Raw genomic sequence first — 15,955 nt, 5'->3', positions numbered from 1 at the left:
GAGAGCAGAGCTTCAGGACGGGATCCTCTTCCTACTCGGAGTGAACGTTTGCAGATCCACCACAAGGAAGAGATTTTTGACACGTTTATCCTCCTAAAGAAGCCCTGCTACGTTTCCCCATAATTTAGAGTCAATTAAGCTTCTTCCAGCTTGGGTCCTTCTCCAAGAGACACTGCACTCTCAGCCTTTGGCCTACCTCCACTTTGCTTCCTTTCTGAGTTTGTGTTTTATTTATTGGGGTAACACTGATTCGTAACATCATATAAATTTCAGGTGTACGACCGATTCTGAGTTACAGAAACTTTGTGTCAATAAGCTAGGACCACCTCCCTCTTCTGCTTTTTTCCTCGGTGGGGGAGACGGCAGGACAGCGCAGAAGCAGCCTGACCAACCGAAGGACACTCGACACGCCCAGAGGGGGCAACCGATCTGAACGCTGCCTTTCGGGGGGACTTAGCTGGTGCTAGTTGTTTGCTGCCTATGCTGACGGCACCCTGGCCGTGCTCCAACGGAGAATACGGAGAATGCGAGGGAACGCCATGACGGCCAGCCCTGGGTCAGGACACGAGAGTTCACTCTACAGTGTGAAACGCCGTGGGCAGGGCTGTTCCCCGAAGAGTGAACGCACTCCGTTGATCTCCCGTGGGTGAAAGGAGAGGGCGTCGATCACAATGATGTCTCTGTGGAAGAAGATCTGCTCTAACACTTGGCGGTCAAAATTAAAGACGCCTTTCCTGGAAGTAGAAACGAAATCGAGACGTGTTCCACACCATGGCTCTCCTTCCTGCTGGGAGCTGGAGGGAGTGTCCCGCGATTCTTTTCGTGTTTTGTTTCTATGGTTTGTGTTTTCCCACCCCCGAGGATGGGTGGAATTTATCTCTGGATGACAAGGATGATTTAACGTACAAAAATCAACATGAAAACTGTATTTGAACAATGATTAAAATAAAATTTAAAAAAAAGAAAAAAAATCAACATGATGCACTGCATTAACAGAATAAAAGAAGTAACATTTCCTGCTCCTCATTTGATGCAAAATAAAAGATAGAGAAAAGAAAAACACCTCTGACAAAATTCTACACCAACTTTTGGTTCTGGAGAGTTTGTTTATTGCAATTATCACTGTCCACTTATCCCTCACTTACTGGGCAAAAAGAGTTTGTCAAATAGCTCTTTAATTTTAAAATCACGTTGCCGTAAGGATAAAATATATGACAGAGCAAAAGGAGATCTCTGAACATCACACAGGATGAAATGCAGAGTTCAGTGAGGCACCCACAATGAGTAAGAAGAGTTTATTCACCAAGCTGAGGAGCAAACAAAACAAAATAGAGTATATATGTGTCCTCTGCCTCAAATAATGAAGAACATAAGCAAACCACGTCCCATTGTTATGCCTCGGGTTTCCTAGTTGCAAAAAAAGTGAAGATTAAAAGACCGTTGGCATAGATAGACTACAAGCCTGTAAAGTTCTGAGCTTCTCTTGCCCTGGCCAGCGTGGCTCAGCTGGGTGGGCACCATCCCGTAAACTGAAAGGTTGCAGGTGTGATCCCTGGTCAGGGCACATGCCTCGGTTGAGGGTTTGGGCCTGGGTTGGGGCACGTCCAGGAGGCAACCGACTGATGTTTCTTTCTCCCATCAATGTTTCTCTCCCTCTCTGTCTCCCTCCCTTCCCCTCTCTTGAAAATCAATAAGCATGTCCTCAGGTGAGGATTAAAAAAAGTTTTGAGCTTCTCAAGACGAAGATGGTCTCGTAACTCCCAATTATTTAATTACATGATAATCCCCCTCTTTATATATCTGTATCTGGCGTAAGTTGGACTATTTGATCTTGTAGAAAACTCAAGTCGCACTGCCTGGGTGAACCACTTGATGGCGCCACAAGCTAACTCCTCACGCAGCTAAACCAGCCAGACCTGGTGGAGAACCTCACGGGCTCTGGAGGTGGAGACAAGAGACGCGTACCCAGGAATTCCAAGTCACATTTTCTCAACTTAAAAATATAAATTCTATTCTGGAAAGGGTATTCACTTATTTCCACAATGGTTTAAAATCAAAGCAGTTAGCACAGCCTAGTGGAAGATGGAAAGGATTCAGAGATGAAAAAACTTTTGAGCTCAATCTGCATCGAAGTGGAGGAGTTTGCCGGGTAAACAAATACAGGAGGAACACTTTGGGAACTGGGAACAGCAAGAGCAAAGGAAAGCATGATGTCCTCAGGGAGCTGTCAGTAGTTCAGTATGGTTCGTACATCAGACATGTGTGAAGCAGTGGAGGAGGAAGGCTAAGCAGTCCAGAAAACCAATCACTGGACAATACTGACCACGAGAATGTGAGCTCTATGAAAACACGGTCTTATTCGCCACTACATTGGCAGTGCTTCGAACAGCACCTCCAACACAGTGGAAGGACAAAGGAGAGCCACTGGATGAACTGGCAACAGAGCACTTCATTGTGGACAGCGTTAGGGCCCCTTTCCACTGCTGCCGTCCCGAACATTATTCGTACCAGCAAGTTGACAGTGTAACATGCGTTTAAACCCAAACTTTAGGTATTCCGAAGCTTAAGCAAGATCATCTACCTACACGAAGGCAGACTTACAGGTCTAGCTCCTTGTCCAGAATTTAAAAAGGAACATTTCAAATTATGTAAAAGTAAATACCTTATGTGTCAAAATGTCACCTAGGTACATCCTTAAACAGTTCAACGAAAGCTCAATAAGCAACAATTAATCCACCTTTCCTGCTTATTCAGGGAAATACCACACTGACCAGGTCAAGAAGGTACTTACGCTGCCGTAGGAAGTGTTTCAGGAAGAGCACATTTTGGAAACTGCTTAAGCACATCAGTTCGCCATCGTAAGTATTGACCACCTGAAACCACCTGGACCTGGGCAGCTGCAGATGTGGGCAGGTGTCCTGGTCTTCAAATCGATAATCCCCAAATGGCAACAACTAACTAAGCCACAAAGCAAAGCTGATGTTTTGTCCTTGCTCAGCCAATTTTTAAAAAAATGCCCGGAGACAACTTGGTATCTTCTTCCCCTCACCCACTGGACTGGCTGCTTTAGGTGTCTGGTCTTCACAAAACGGTTCAGGGGCCTCAATGCGCAGCAGAGGCTTCTCCAGCTGACGTCATGGAGCCGTGCACAGACGGGCGCCCCCTGCCGCCTGGCGGGTGTCCGAGAATCCAACACCGAGCCCTATCACTGTGAAACCTCACAGGGCAGAGCATCTCCCACGCAGCCACCCGTGCACTAAGCATGCCTTCCTGCTTTTCAAAATGACCAGAACAACGCAACCATGCTTTGGGAAACACGGATCTGGAGGACACCAGGCTCATCTATGGGCGCAACATGGAATTCTAGATACGGTGTTTGTCTGCCTTTTATGAGCATTACATCACCCATTCTTAGGGCAGAAGCTGCAGCCTTTATGAGGCAGCTGAGGAAAGCTTTTTGTCCTTACATCTGTGTTTTCATTTTCCATGTCAGGGTCTGTTCAGTTAAAAGGGGCGGGAAGGAGTACTATGCCCTTCAAAAACATCAGTGTCCTAAGAGACAAAGGCTGTGGATAGACCCTGGGTTAGAGGGAACCGAAGAGGCAGGAAAACTACACAACACCTGGTCCTGGACTGACATCTTCACAGGAGGGTAAATGATGTCATAAACAACACTGTGGGGGTTACAAACTGGAGTAAAGAGGGCAAAGCAGGCAAAAATATTATGCCAATCGTACCTCTACAGTTGGTAACAGCATTGTGATTATATAGGAGAATCTCATTCTTCAGAAATAGCCACTAAAGTATTTAGAGGCAGAGAACCAGGATGGATGCAACTCACCGACGAGGACGAAATAAACGGAGTAAAATGTTAACAGTGACCGACTCTGAGTAAAGGGCACTCGAGTAGGCTTTGTACTATTCTTATTCTTGCAGTTGTTCTGTGGACTTGAAGTTATTTCCAAATAAAAAGGTTTTAAAAGACAAGAAGGCATAGGAAAGCTGTACAGAATGGGTTCAAGGAGTGGTGTTTTGGGGTGCCGTCCTCGTGTGGGCGGCTCCTCACACGCTCCGTGTGAACAGCTGGTCGGCACAGGGCACGCGGGAGGAGCCGGGGCCGGGGCTGGGGCCCACCCGCTCGCCGGTCAGACTGCGTCCACCTTTGGTCTTTCAAAGAGTGAAGCATAACTTCGACTGTGCTGAACAATGAGAGCAGAGAGCTCTCACCAACAGAGCACACTTTGGATAAGGTTTACCACGAGGCACTTCTTAATCCTCTGCTCAGAAGTCAGGCCCAAGTCACCTCCGTGGCCTGGACATCACTTGTTGTCACTACCATTTATTTGCATTTCCAGAAAATGCTTATATGATGGCAAATCTGAATTCATAAAGAAGATGTCATTAAAATAAAAAAAAAGAATCTTAAAAAAAAAAAGAAGATGTCAGATGCTCTTACAAAATCATAGCAAAGAAGCGGAGGGAAAGATAGGGAGAGAAAAAATGAAGGAAAATATTCATAAGGAATTAAATGTAAAACCACCTAGAATTCGAAAACATATTGTCTTCCTCTCCCAAAAGGGCAATCTGAGGTACATGCAGGCAGACCTAAAAAAGGTAGCTTTCCTTCCAAAGATTAGAAGAAACTGAAATTTGACAACACAGCATTAGCCTGGAAGCCCTCTAGATACAGAGGTTGAAAACTCAAGCCCAGAGGCATGTGGGAGCAGAAGCAGCTCAACGGGCCTTCGGAACGGATGTCCGTGCACTGCACAGCATGGCCACGCATCACCAGAGTCCTCGGTGACAACAGGCAAAAGGTAGGTCCCCGCTGAGCCCCGAATTAGCAACACAGAGATGAGATAAAAAGCCCAGTTCTCACGCCCACACTGAAGCAGGAGAGGGGGAGGGCCAGAGAAGTCAGGCAGGGGCACCCAGTAAGAAACACAAAAGTAGAGGGTGTGAGCACGTGTGCCGGGTAGTGAGAGGAGATCTCCCAGGGCAGGTGAAGGGCGGCCTGAGCCTGGAAAGACGGAGGGGGCCACAGATCTAGGTGTGAACGGGCAGGGAGGAGATGTGGGGGGGGGAGCTGGGGAGAGGGTGTGCCAGCAGAGAAGCCAGCCCCTGGCATGGCAGAGGGCAGGGCGTGTAGTGGACACTAGAGCGCCCACTCGGGCTGAACACAGGCCAGGATGATGGACTGGCAAGAGAGGCCATGGTCTGTGACGTTTTGGTCCAACCCTGAACATGCCCGGCAGCCCCTGGGACACTATGGAGGGCAGCGTTATCGGAGCTGCTGCACTTCAACGAGCTCACCCAGGCAGCAGCCCGTGGGACGCAGTGGGCAGGGCGGTGAGCTGGTGAAGACTCCGAGTCCAAGAGCTGTGCAGACCTAAAGCACCGCCACAGAACACCAGTCGTTCTGAACTCCGCGCCTCACAGATACAGACCCGCTGTTTTTGTCCCTCTGGTCAGACCTGACGTGAGACTTCGGCCTCCGGTACGTCCACACCGAAGTGACAGCTGTACTCTCCCTCACCAACGTTTGAATCTTTATATTTTCACCAAATTCATTCTAAGTTTAAGCCTTGAATGGATTCATATGAAGGAAGGCAATGATTACATATAATTCATAACTCATTATCAGGGAAAAATAAAAATAAAGTACAATATTTTGGAAAACAAACACTAATGTGCTTTTGTAGTAGTTCCTGGTCGCATCAGATTAATAGGCAGCAAATCAGGAGAGAAGATCTTTGAGGGAAGCAAGGTGTGGGAAAGAGAGGGGAGGAGATAGTTTTGTATGTTCACAGAATTTTAGAAATCACTCGTCCGTGTCCGCAAAGCCTACTGTCCCCTTTCGCCGCTGGAACAGTTGTCGCTTCTGGTCACACTGCCAGAGGACCTCCAGCATCCCTGCCTAGCCTCAGCAGGTGTTTAAAAATTACTAAATGAATAGCTTGATTACAATGATTTCATCAGGATGAGAACATAGCACAACATTGTGTGGCCTGGATGTCTTATCTCTCGTGAATGCTTTACTGGTGTCCACGTTAGCAAAAATAACACATTATACATAGCAGATTCGAGATACTACCATTGCACTGACTGGTATCAAGGAGGTAAGAAAAAGGTTGTCTGGTTGTTTAGCATAAAATTCCTAATTTTCCAAAACCCTGTTCTCCCCAGTGTACCCACTACGTATGGGATGCTGCAAGTCAGAATAATGCCCAAGGGCTGTGACATCTCGGGGTCCACTGGGCAAGACTTCGGGTGGGGTTTGAGGACGCAGGCTCTGCCCTGACCCCAGAAGATGAGAAGACTCCCAGCCACTCCCCGTCTACCGGCCGGCCCTCTCACTGTGGGTGATGTAGCACCAGCACCTCCTCACACAACGAAAAGGCTTACAGGCTACATTTAGATAACACTTGGGCCCCTCTTGAGTGTCTAAAGATTCAAGGGGAGAAATGGAACTAAGCCCTGAGCCCCTTCTGGGTCCTGCCTGAGCACAGGGGATCCGACAAGGGCCCACTGCCGCCCTGAGGGCCCGGAGCACGTGCACCGTGGTGCAGAACAAAGGCTTCGGTGCCCAATGGACTCAGACTCAAGTGCTGGGTCAATGCGGGCAAGTGGCTTAACCTCTCTAAACCCCAATTTCCGTAAATTTAAAGAAGATGATGATCACACCGTCTCAGATGATTATGAGATGCGATGGGTTTTATATATATGAAGTGCTTAGTACTGTGCCGAGAGTATCCCCTTAGATACTAGTTATTATTGTGATGGTTGATCACCACGGGCTTCAGGTACAAAGAGAGAAACCGCGGGCCCACAGTAATGAAAGCCACAGTGAACACGGGGTGTGTGGAGCGCCAGGGGCAGGTCACGGGCAGGAGCAGATAAAGGGCATGAAAGTCAAGTGCTCCCCAGACATCGCCAACACCGTGCCAGAGCAAAGAAATGCCACGAGCTGCTATTTCTGAACCAGAGCTGATTTGAAATAGACACCCTGAAAACTCCCTCATTTCTGTCCTCTTATATTTTGTATTTTATGTTTGCAGGATTATATCTGTTAGCTACATGATCAAATCAAAGCTCTCTGTAAAAATTAAGCCAAACGTGTACCAAAGGCCTAAATGTAAAAGCTAAAACTATAAAACTCGTGAAAGAAAACATAGGTGTAAAGCTTCCGGAAACTCGTGGTGGCAATATTTCTCGGATAGGACACCAAAAACACAAGCAACAAAAGAAAAAGATAAATTGGACCACATCCAAATTAAAACGGTTGCGGATCAAAGGACGCCAGGTGTACAGTGAAAAGGCAGCCCACAGCGCGGGCGGAAACACTTGCAAACTATCCAGTAAAGGGTTAACATCCAGACTATATAAAGGATTCCTACCATCCGACATTAAAAAGCAAACAACCCAATATAAAAATGGGCAAAGGAGCTGAATAAACATCTCTCCAAAGAAGATACACAAATGGTCACCAAGCACTTGAGAAGGTGCTCAGCATCACCCATAATTAGGGATATGCAAACCGAATCCACAAAGAGATGCTGCCTCATACCCATTAGCAGGGCCATTATCCAAAAATTAAAACATCAAAACCGAACAGCAAGTAAGTCAGGCGAGGACGCGAACAAGCACTGAACACTGTGCAGGGCCGGTGGGATGGGACACAGGGCAGCGACTGTGGGAAATGGTAAGGTAATTCCCTCTTTCCCCCGAAAGTAAAATGACCGTATGACCCAGTAATTCTGCTTCTAGGTCCATATACGAAAGAATGGAAAGCGGGGTTTTGAAAAGACAGGTGTGCCCTCATGTTCACAGCAGCATTATTCACAGCAGCCAGCAGGTGGCATAACCCAAATGCCCATCCACTGGTGAACGGATACACAGTGTGGCGTGTCCACGCGATGGCATACAATTCAGCCTTAAAAGGGAAGGGAATTCTGACACGTGAGACAATGCAGATCGACCTTGAAGACATTATGCCAAGTGAAAAAAGCCAGTCACAAGAGGACAAACACTGTATGACCCCACACACACGAGGTACCTGGAGTCGCCACGTTCAGAGAGACAGGACGTAGAATGGTGGCAGCCGGGGGCTGGGGGAGGGGAAGTGGGGAGCAACTGTTTCATGAGGACAGAGTCTCAGTTTGGGAAGACGAAAAAAGTTCTGGAGTTAGACGGTGGTGGTGGCTGCCCCACAGTGTGAATGTGCTTAATGCCACGGAACTGAATACTTAAAAATGTTTAGATGGTGTTTTCTGTTATGTACACATTACATATGTTACCACGATCTTTCACCTACTGAAAATCACCACCATGTCCGTATCATCCTGGTATTTGCTGTTTTCCTTGCTCCAGCAAAAGTCGGTTTTGTTCGGCTCTCCACCCTCGCTTGCAGTTATCACACAGGACTTCGGAGCAGTCACGGCCCACCTTACACACCTGGCAGCTAACAGATATGAATAGTCCAATTCTCTAGAAATAAACCCTGAGAACTGACAATGATTATGCTCCAACTGTTTACACTACATTCAGTTCTACCCTAGGTATCCTGACTTAAAAATTCTAAGGCATAATTTTTTAAAAATCTAGACTTGAAGTGCATAAAAAAAGAAACCATAATAACGTGCTAACGTCATAGTCACTTACTTAGGAAATGTCGTTTTCTTTTGTTACCAAGATGGCAACAGTTGCTGTGGAAACCACACAAAAACAGGAATACTTTCCTGAAACAAACTCTACTCACCTGCACAAAGATGCCCTTGCTCCTGTACTCCTGGTGGATGCACTGAGAGAAGAAGTCTACAAAAGCCTGGGAGGGGGTGGGAGTGAGAAGGAAACACACACACACACACAGTCACATCAAACTGCCCGATTTGTAGCCATGGAAACAAAAAATAACAAACTAACCATTTAACACTGTAGCTTCTAATCATTCTTTGTATTTCAAACGCAGAAGAGACCTTCAAAAAAAAAAAAAAAAAAAACACCTGAGGCCCTCAAGTCATTTTTATCTGCCACCAAATTAGGTATTCTCTTACCAAATATAATATCCTGATCAAATTTTGATTTAACTGGAAAAGGCTCTTCTTTTTCTTTTTTTTTCAGAAAATGACTCTCCAAGAAGAAATGTTTCATTACACAACAAAGGGTGCATGTCTCCTCCCTACTTGCCATTCAAACGGAAACACAATATAAATTCTGCTCCACTCTCTTCTATGAGGATCTGTTGTCAATAAAGAGAAGAAAAGAGCAAGAATCCTCTTGGCCCTAAGGGATCCAAAAAACGTGGAGATGAACCTGACAGCCTGCCTTCTCCTGATAGCAAGACTTCAGATCTGTTTGTGAAATACAATGTACCATTTTCAAATGTGGGCGTAGCCTCAGGCTGGAAGTGAAAAGTATCAATAATGACTCAACTGGGGTCCCTATAATTAGTCTTGTGTCCATGGAGCAGAACAGGTGAGCGGTTGGTGTTCACCGACCACTTCAGGAACCCCGGTTATCACTGGAAACACGCCCCCTGTATGTACCAGAGCCGTAGAAAAGCAGGTAGAAGCCCTGGCTGGTGTAGCTCAGTGGATTGAGCGCGGGCTGTGAACCAAAGTGTCGCAGGTTCGATTCCCAGTCAGGGCACATACCTGGGTTGCAGGCCATGGCCCCCAGCAACCGCACATTGATGTTTCTCTCTCTCTCTCTCTTTCTCCCTCCCTCTCTAAAAATAAATAAGTAAAATCTAAAACAATAAAATAAAATATTGAGCATATTCTCTTTCTAGAAAAAAAAAAAAAAAAGCAGGTAGATTACAGGGGTGGGGGCGGGGCCGAGCTTTGCCAAAAGACAGTAGTCACTGTTGATGTTTCAGGGGACAAAAAGCCAAGCAAAAAAGACGGCAGGCATTTTGCTCTTTTCCTTCCCTGACCTACTGCATGTTCTCATTATGTATTATATTTTGCTCATTTCCCCCTAAAAGCTTATTTAATTTCAGCATCTCAGCGGTCATTTCCATTTCAGAGATGAATCCTATGCCACAACAATGTATATGCAGATGATGCTATTGACCTGCAGGCAGGAGGAAATGCATTCTCAATTATTCTTCTAGTAGTAATGTGAGAGGTGAGCGGGGATATATAAAACGACACCTTACAGAGCTCTGGAAAATTCCCACCTCACCCTGCAAGTGACGACAATTATCTGTGAATTCTGAATAATGTGGCGAAATACTGACACTCTCGCCTGGTCTATCTTGTGCCTTATGTGCACTGAAGTGCTGAGTGGCTGCAATCCTTCCACTCAGCTCTGTGTACTTGAACCAATGCTGTAGGAAGGTGACTTAGTAATGAATTAAATCCCCGATCTTAGATTCATTAACATGATGTTCTGATCAGCTGAGCCAGCTTTCTCTGGAAATTTCAAACATCAATTTTAACACCTGTAAACTAGTGGGAGGAAAAAACGCATCGGTGGGCCTGCGATCTTGGTGTCCCATTTACAGGGTTTCTGCCAATCAGCCCTCACTGGCTTTGGCTCCCACGAAGCTAGTGCAGGGTGCTTTCCTTTCCTTGTTCCACCCGGAAACTGCTCAGAATTGAACTTGAAGAAAGTTTTATGCTTGATTCTGAGATTCAAAATGAATTCTTATTCTGACATGATTTACTAAAAACTTGTTCACCTTGGTTGCAGAGTAGATGGTCAGCAGTGGAACCGGCATCATGCCACTGGCGGAGGAGATGTTCAGAATCACCCCTTTAGACCTAGGGAGGAAAATGCACCATAAACAGCACGAAATCACATACACAACCATTCGTAAATTACAGCTGGAGATACAGATCTGAAACAGAATGACCAGCTGTTTTTCTAACACACATCTCTCCTTGCCTTTCATCAGCATGTGATGTGCTTGGTCAGTGAATGAAGCATAACTCAATCAACTAAAAATAGCTCTTGCTTGCAGTTAGCTCATTTCTCGGTCTTAGTAATCTAGGGCACAGCCGGATCAGATCTGCCGTCTCCTCGAGTTGATCTCCACCCTGTGAGGTCTTCTCTGCCCACAGCACCAAGGATGCTCACTTTCAGAAACACTCTTCCACTCCTTGGGAGCTTTTATTTTGGCATTTCATCACATACTACCTTACTGTAGTATTTGATCATTTTATGTGCATGTGCATTTTCTCCTGCAACAAAACCATAAACTTCCAGACCTGGTGGCCTCTGTCCTCACTTCTCCGCAAAACACTGAGCAGTCCTGAGCGCATAACCAGTACTTAGTAAACCCTTCTGGAAGTGAGTGACGGGTAGGTCCTGACCTCCTGCCCTCCTACCTCCCCAGGGTCGTAGACATTCGGGCACTGCATGGAGACCTGACTCGAACATGTGATGCTATAGCTCATCAAGCCATATTCTTTAGCCAAAGGCAAAGCTCCCAAGTTTCTACTGCAACTTTTAGAGACTGTTGAAAGGTAAAAGTCAGAAAGTTATCAGGAGTTACTAACGCTACCGATAAATGAAAACTGGTTTGAGGGAAGCAGCTCTATAGATAAGCAAGTCATTGTGGGTCAGGTAGAGTGCGGAACTAGGGTTTCAGGAATCTTAGGACTGACAACCAGCAATTCCCCCTCACATCCACTCTCCTCCTGGAGGTCGGTCCCCTCTGTCAGCCACGGCAGCCTGCCTCACTGCCGCCTGTCCCCCACCTGGATCAGGCTCCTGTTCTTAATCTGTTTTCTCATTTTTCTTCATCTGAATTTACTTTCCCCAAAGCCTATTTCTTTCAATATCAAAAAAGGGGACTATATAAGCCCTTTTATGCAAAATAATAAGAGGAACATGATTAAATGGCATCAAAGCGATTCCAGACATAAATCTGAAAAGAAATAATCCCCGAAGGTCACCCAGCCCGTCTGCCAGCCTCCAGGCGAGATGCCACCTCAGCTGTCAAACGGGAAGTCTGGATCCTCAGCCTGATGTGTCACCGGAAACAAGTTGTTGTTTTTTGTGTTTTTTTTTTTTTTTCCTGAAGTCCTTATGTGTAACACACACCTTCCTAAACAGTGAAATCCATGAACATTTTGGTCCCAGAAATCAAATTCTCAAATATAAAATAGTTACATTAGGGTTTTGAAGAAAGCTGGAATTTAGTCAGTGTATTAATTACATCATTTTTGTATTTTTAAAAACTCAATATTATTTTGCATTAGTTTCAGGTGTATAGCATAGTGGCGAGACCATCATACTTTGTAAAATGTTCCCCCCCGACACCTGCAGGACCCCACGGGCACCATACATAGTCATTACAGTATTACTGCCCGTATTTTTTGCTGGTGTCTCTCATGGAGAGAGAAAAGCCTTCCCTTTTAAATTTTAAGGTAAGAGTGTAACAGTCTCTATCAGGAGTTAGAAGCCGATCATTTTTACCAATGCATATCTAGTAAACTTATCTCTATCTGTGAGACTTTCCTTCCATGGAAGGGAATGAACATTACTGGAGATGCTTAACATAGCATTAATTTATGATGTTCAAAATATCTGTACCTATTTAGGGTGTTGCAAAGATTACAAAATCGGACTGTGATGATGGCTAGGACCCACCCAACTGTATACTTTATAAATGAGAGGATTTTATGGTATGTGATGTGTATCTCAATAAATCTATAAAAAAAATAGAGAGAAAAATATATTTACGAGATACTGGAATGTGCCACCTTTAAGCTCGGAGCAGATCCCACTGAAGTGGAGGCTACGAGGGCAATTAGCTCTCATCGAAAAAGACCCCTAAACCTCATTCACCAGAGCAACAACTCCCATACAGGAATATTCACTTAAAGATGACAAGAACTTCTTTGCTGGTTCCAAATATAACAGACCAATAATCAAATAGGTCATAATTATGCAGTTATGCTTCTTCAATGGTTTACTCCTTGAGTCCGCTGAGATTTTTGCTTCTCAAATATTCTACCCTAATTAAAATTCCTGGGAAGCAGAGTTAGTTTGAATTCGTGGTAAGTCAGAATTGGAGGGTGCTTTCTTCGAAACAAGATACTTACCCTCTAAAATAGATTAAAACAAGCCTAAGACCCACAAGGTACAAGGTGAGAATGCAGTAGACCTAAGTAAATAAAACGCAGGCATTTCTAACTGTACTAAAATGGCAGCAGAGAAAACACGCCCCCTACAAAAACTCTGTGCTACCAAGAAGCACACGGATTTGTTTGTCTAGCAAAAGCCTCCCCCCCACACCCACACACAAGACAGCACAGGATTCTCTCTCTCTCCAAGGATGATCACGGCCACCTTAGTTTTGTCTGAATCACAAACCACACACTGGTATAGCTGCCTTAATCCTTGTGCCGTACACAGGATCTGTTCTTCGTGCAGAGATGGGGATGAACATTTGGGAGTGTGAGGCCCAAAGGACTCGTCTGTAAAATCTACTACTTTGTCAAGCTCTAATCCTTCTATCTCAGCAGAGTCAGTGACGTCAAACCAGTTTCCATGGCACGGCCAGACTCCTGACAACTCTGTTATATGGAGCAGAAGGACAAAACAGGCTGCGCTTAATTGCACACAGAAACAAACATAAAACCAAACCCTGGTTAATCTCTCATTTTCCGGGGACTTGGGGAGCAATTCTAAGACTGGAAGGTACATTAAGGATATTTGCTGAAGTTCCCTAATGAAGACTCGCACTGCTTCAGCACATTTCCAGTTTGTTATGACAAATAAGCCAAATAAACGCGTCGAGTGATGTTTTCTGTGACACAACATTCTTAATTCATCACGCTTCTCACTTGCTAACAGCCACATGATGGTGTCTCAGCGGTGCCAATTTCCTGAGAATCCTCTAGAACTGAAATACTGCAGAAGCACAGCAGAAGACACCACTGCTGCTAAGGAAGCAGCTTTTCACAGGACTGTGTTCTCCTCAATCACTAGCCCTGCTCACTAGTGAAATGCTCCACTCACGCAAACCTAGAAAACTCCACACTGTGCATTTATAGCTTCGTCCTACGGTTAGAATTCCCTCAGACCTGTGAAATTTGCATTCACAACACTCTCCTTCGTTGTCAACCAGATAAAAAAGTAATAACACCAAGCCTTTATTCTCCTGTGCACACCCCACTGCTGGAGTGACCTTGTCCACAGCTCTAGAAGAATTATCGTCATAGAGGAAGTGATAGGTCTCCTGTGAAGTAAAGTCACTGATCTCCGGCGTCCTCATCACAGCCTCACACTGCAGGTGAGGGGAGAGAGGTGGGCAGACGTCCATGCTGCCGCGAAGAGACGGAACACAGGGTCCGCCCTCCTGGGGGCAGCTGACTGCGAATAGCTGGATGCCAGTCACGGGAGATCGTATAAATAAGATTGTCACGATTGTTCGTATTTTCATGTCTTGGCAGGGAGTGCAAACGTGTGCTCTCGGAGGGTCATTACTTTTATTTTTAAGCTTTAACATGCTACTGGAATTGGTGCAGACAGTTCTCCAACAGATTCTCAAGAAGACTGAGGAACACGTCAAAACAGTTCTGTGGTCAGGGAGATAATTAGCACTAGCAAGCCAAGTACCTTACACAAATATTGCTTTCTTGAAGAAAGTTTGCAAACAGTTACCACACGAGAGAGAACTGCCTGCCCTGAAACAGCACAACATGTCAAAATTCCACCTTAAGCAATACAGTATGAGAGAGCTATTTTTAGCTTTTTCATGGTTGTTATGGCAACCACCTCCTGGCTCCAGCTGTACACAATGTTTATAATTCCGGGGAAGTGGAAAAAGCAAGTTTCCTCTAAAATGTAATTATGCACTTTCTACCTCTATGGTAATAACACCTTAGTTTGATTGCAGATACTTGTTTAGTGATGGTCAGTTGGCCCTCGGCTGTTGTTCTAGAGGGTCTGGAAAATCTCACACATCAGAGACAGAATCAGTGAAAGGGGAAACAAACAACAGCAAAGGATCTTTATATCGGACTCCACTTTTACTGAATGGAGATACGAATCCTGGGGAAACCAAGGGTAGGAAATACGCCATTTGGGGACAATGTAAAGGGTAGGTGATAACTAATCATTTAGAATATATGGTGATCTGCTAAATTGGAGTTTTTCTGTCCTCTTGGGCACACAACTAACATTTCTGGCCTCCCGTGCAGTCAGCGGTAGCCTCTGCCTGAGTTCCGGGCGGTGGAACGTGGGCGGAAGTGATGATGTACATACATCGCTCCCGGGCCTGGCCCATGAAGGCTCCCATAGAACCACCCTTATGCTCCCACCTCACCTGCCAGCGGCACCCAGAGGACTCGGCAGAGAACTGCAAGGCCCAGGAACGGGCTCTAGATGGAAGGAGCCTGAGACTCCGAAGAGCTGGGTAGGGCAGAGCCCTGACCACGGATGCACTGGCTGTGATGCGGGGGAAAAGCAGCTGTCCCAGCCGCTGGGCCCGGGAGCGGTCTGTCAGGGTAGTCAGCCTACCTGGACCAACACAACTAGAAGCTCCCTTCATTCAAAGTCAATATAGCCGTTCCTTCGCCTAACCAAAAGAACTGACTCATAAAATCCACTTACATTTCTTATTAGTTGTTAACAAGTGCCACAGCCTTCCCCCGCCCCCCCCCCGCCCATGTCAGTGTCAGTCCAGCCTGCGGTGGCTCTCTGCCAGGTCATTTCCTGACCTCAGTTTAAAACCACTTGAGTTCTTAAAGGCTAGGATCCCATGGATCTTCTGTGTACCCCATGATAAAACTCACACAGCAAATGCCTGTTGAGTGGGTGGGTCCCTTTCTTTGCATTCTTTGTTTTTATCTAGTGCTGCAGCTGCAGCTGGGACCCTGACGACCAGGTCTACCGAGATAGGGGCGACGTTCCGAGTACCCAGAGCATTTACCGATGATGTGGCCTCACAACCCTCATCGAATCTGGAGTACCACAATCCCATGATTCTTTGAACCTA

The 15,955-nt window shown here is 45.8% G+C and overlaps 1 protein-coding gene across 1 annotated transcript in view; it reads right to left on the bottom strand.

Annotated features, from left to right (window-relative positions):
• The window catches only part of HSD17B12 (hydroxysteroid 17-beta dehydrogenase 12), a 147,269-nt gene that overhangs the window by 2,197 nt on the left and 129,117 nt on the right, over positions 1–15,955 (bottom strand). The window contains exons 8-9 of the mRNA XM_028516235.2: positions 10,685–10,766; positions 8,759–8,824 (exon numbers count right to left, since the gene is read on the bottom strand). Of these exons, the coding sequence (XP_028372036.1) occupies positions 8,759–8,824; positions 10,685–10,766 (148 nt within the window). The remainder of the gene's footprint in view (positions 1–8,758; positions 8,825–10,684; positions 10,767–15,955) is intronic.

This window comes from Phyllostomus discolor, chromosome 6 (genome assembly GCF_004126475.2).
Source record: "Phyllostomus discolor isolate MPI-MPIP mPhyDis1 chromosome 6, mPhyDis1.pri.v3, whole genome shotgun sequence".
Lineage (NCBI taxonomy): Eukaryota > Metazoa > Chordata > Mammalia > Chiroptera > Phyllostomidae > Phyllostomus > Phyllostomus discolor.
This window is presented reverse-complemented; position numbering and strand designations above follow the sequence as displayed.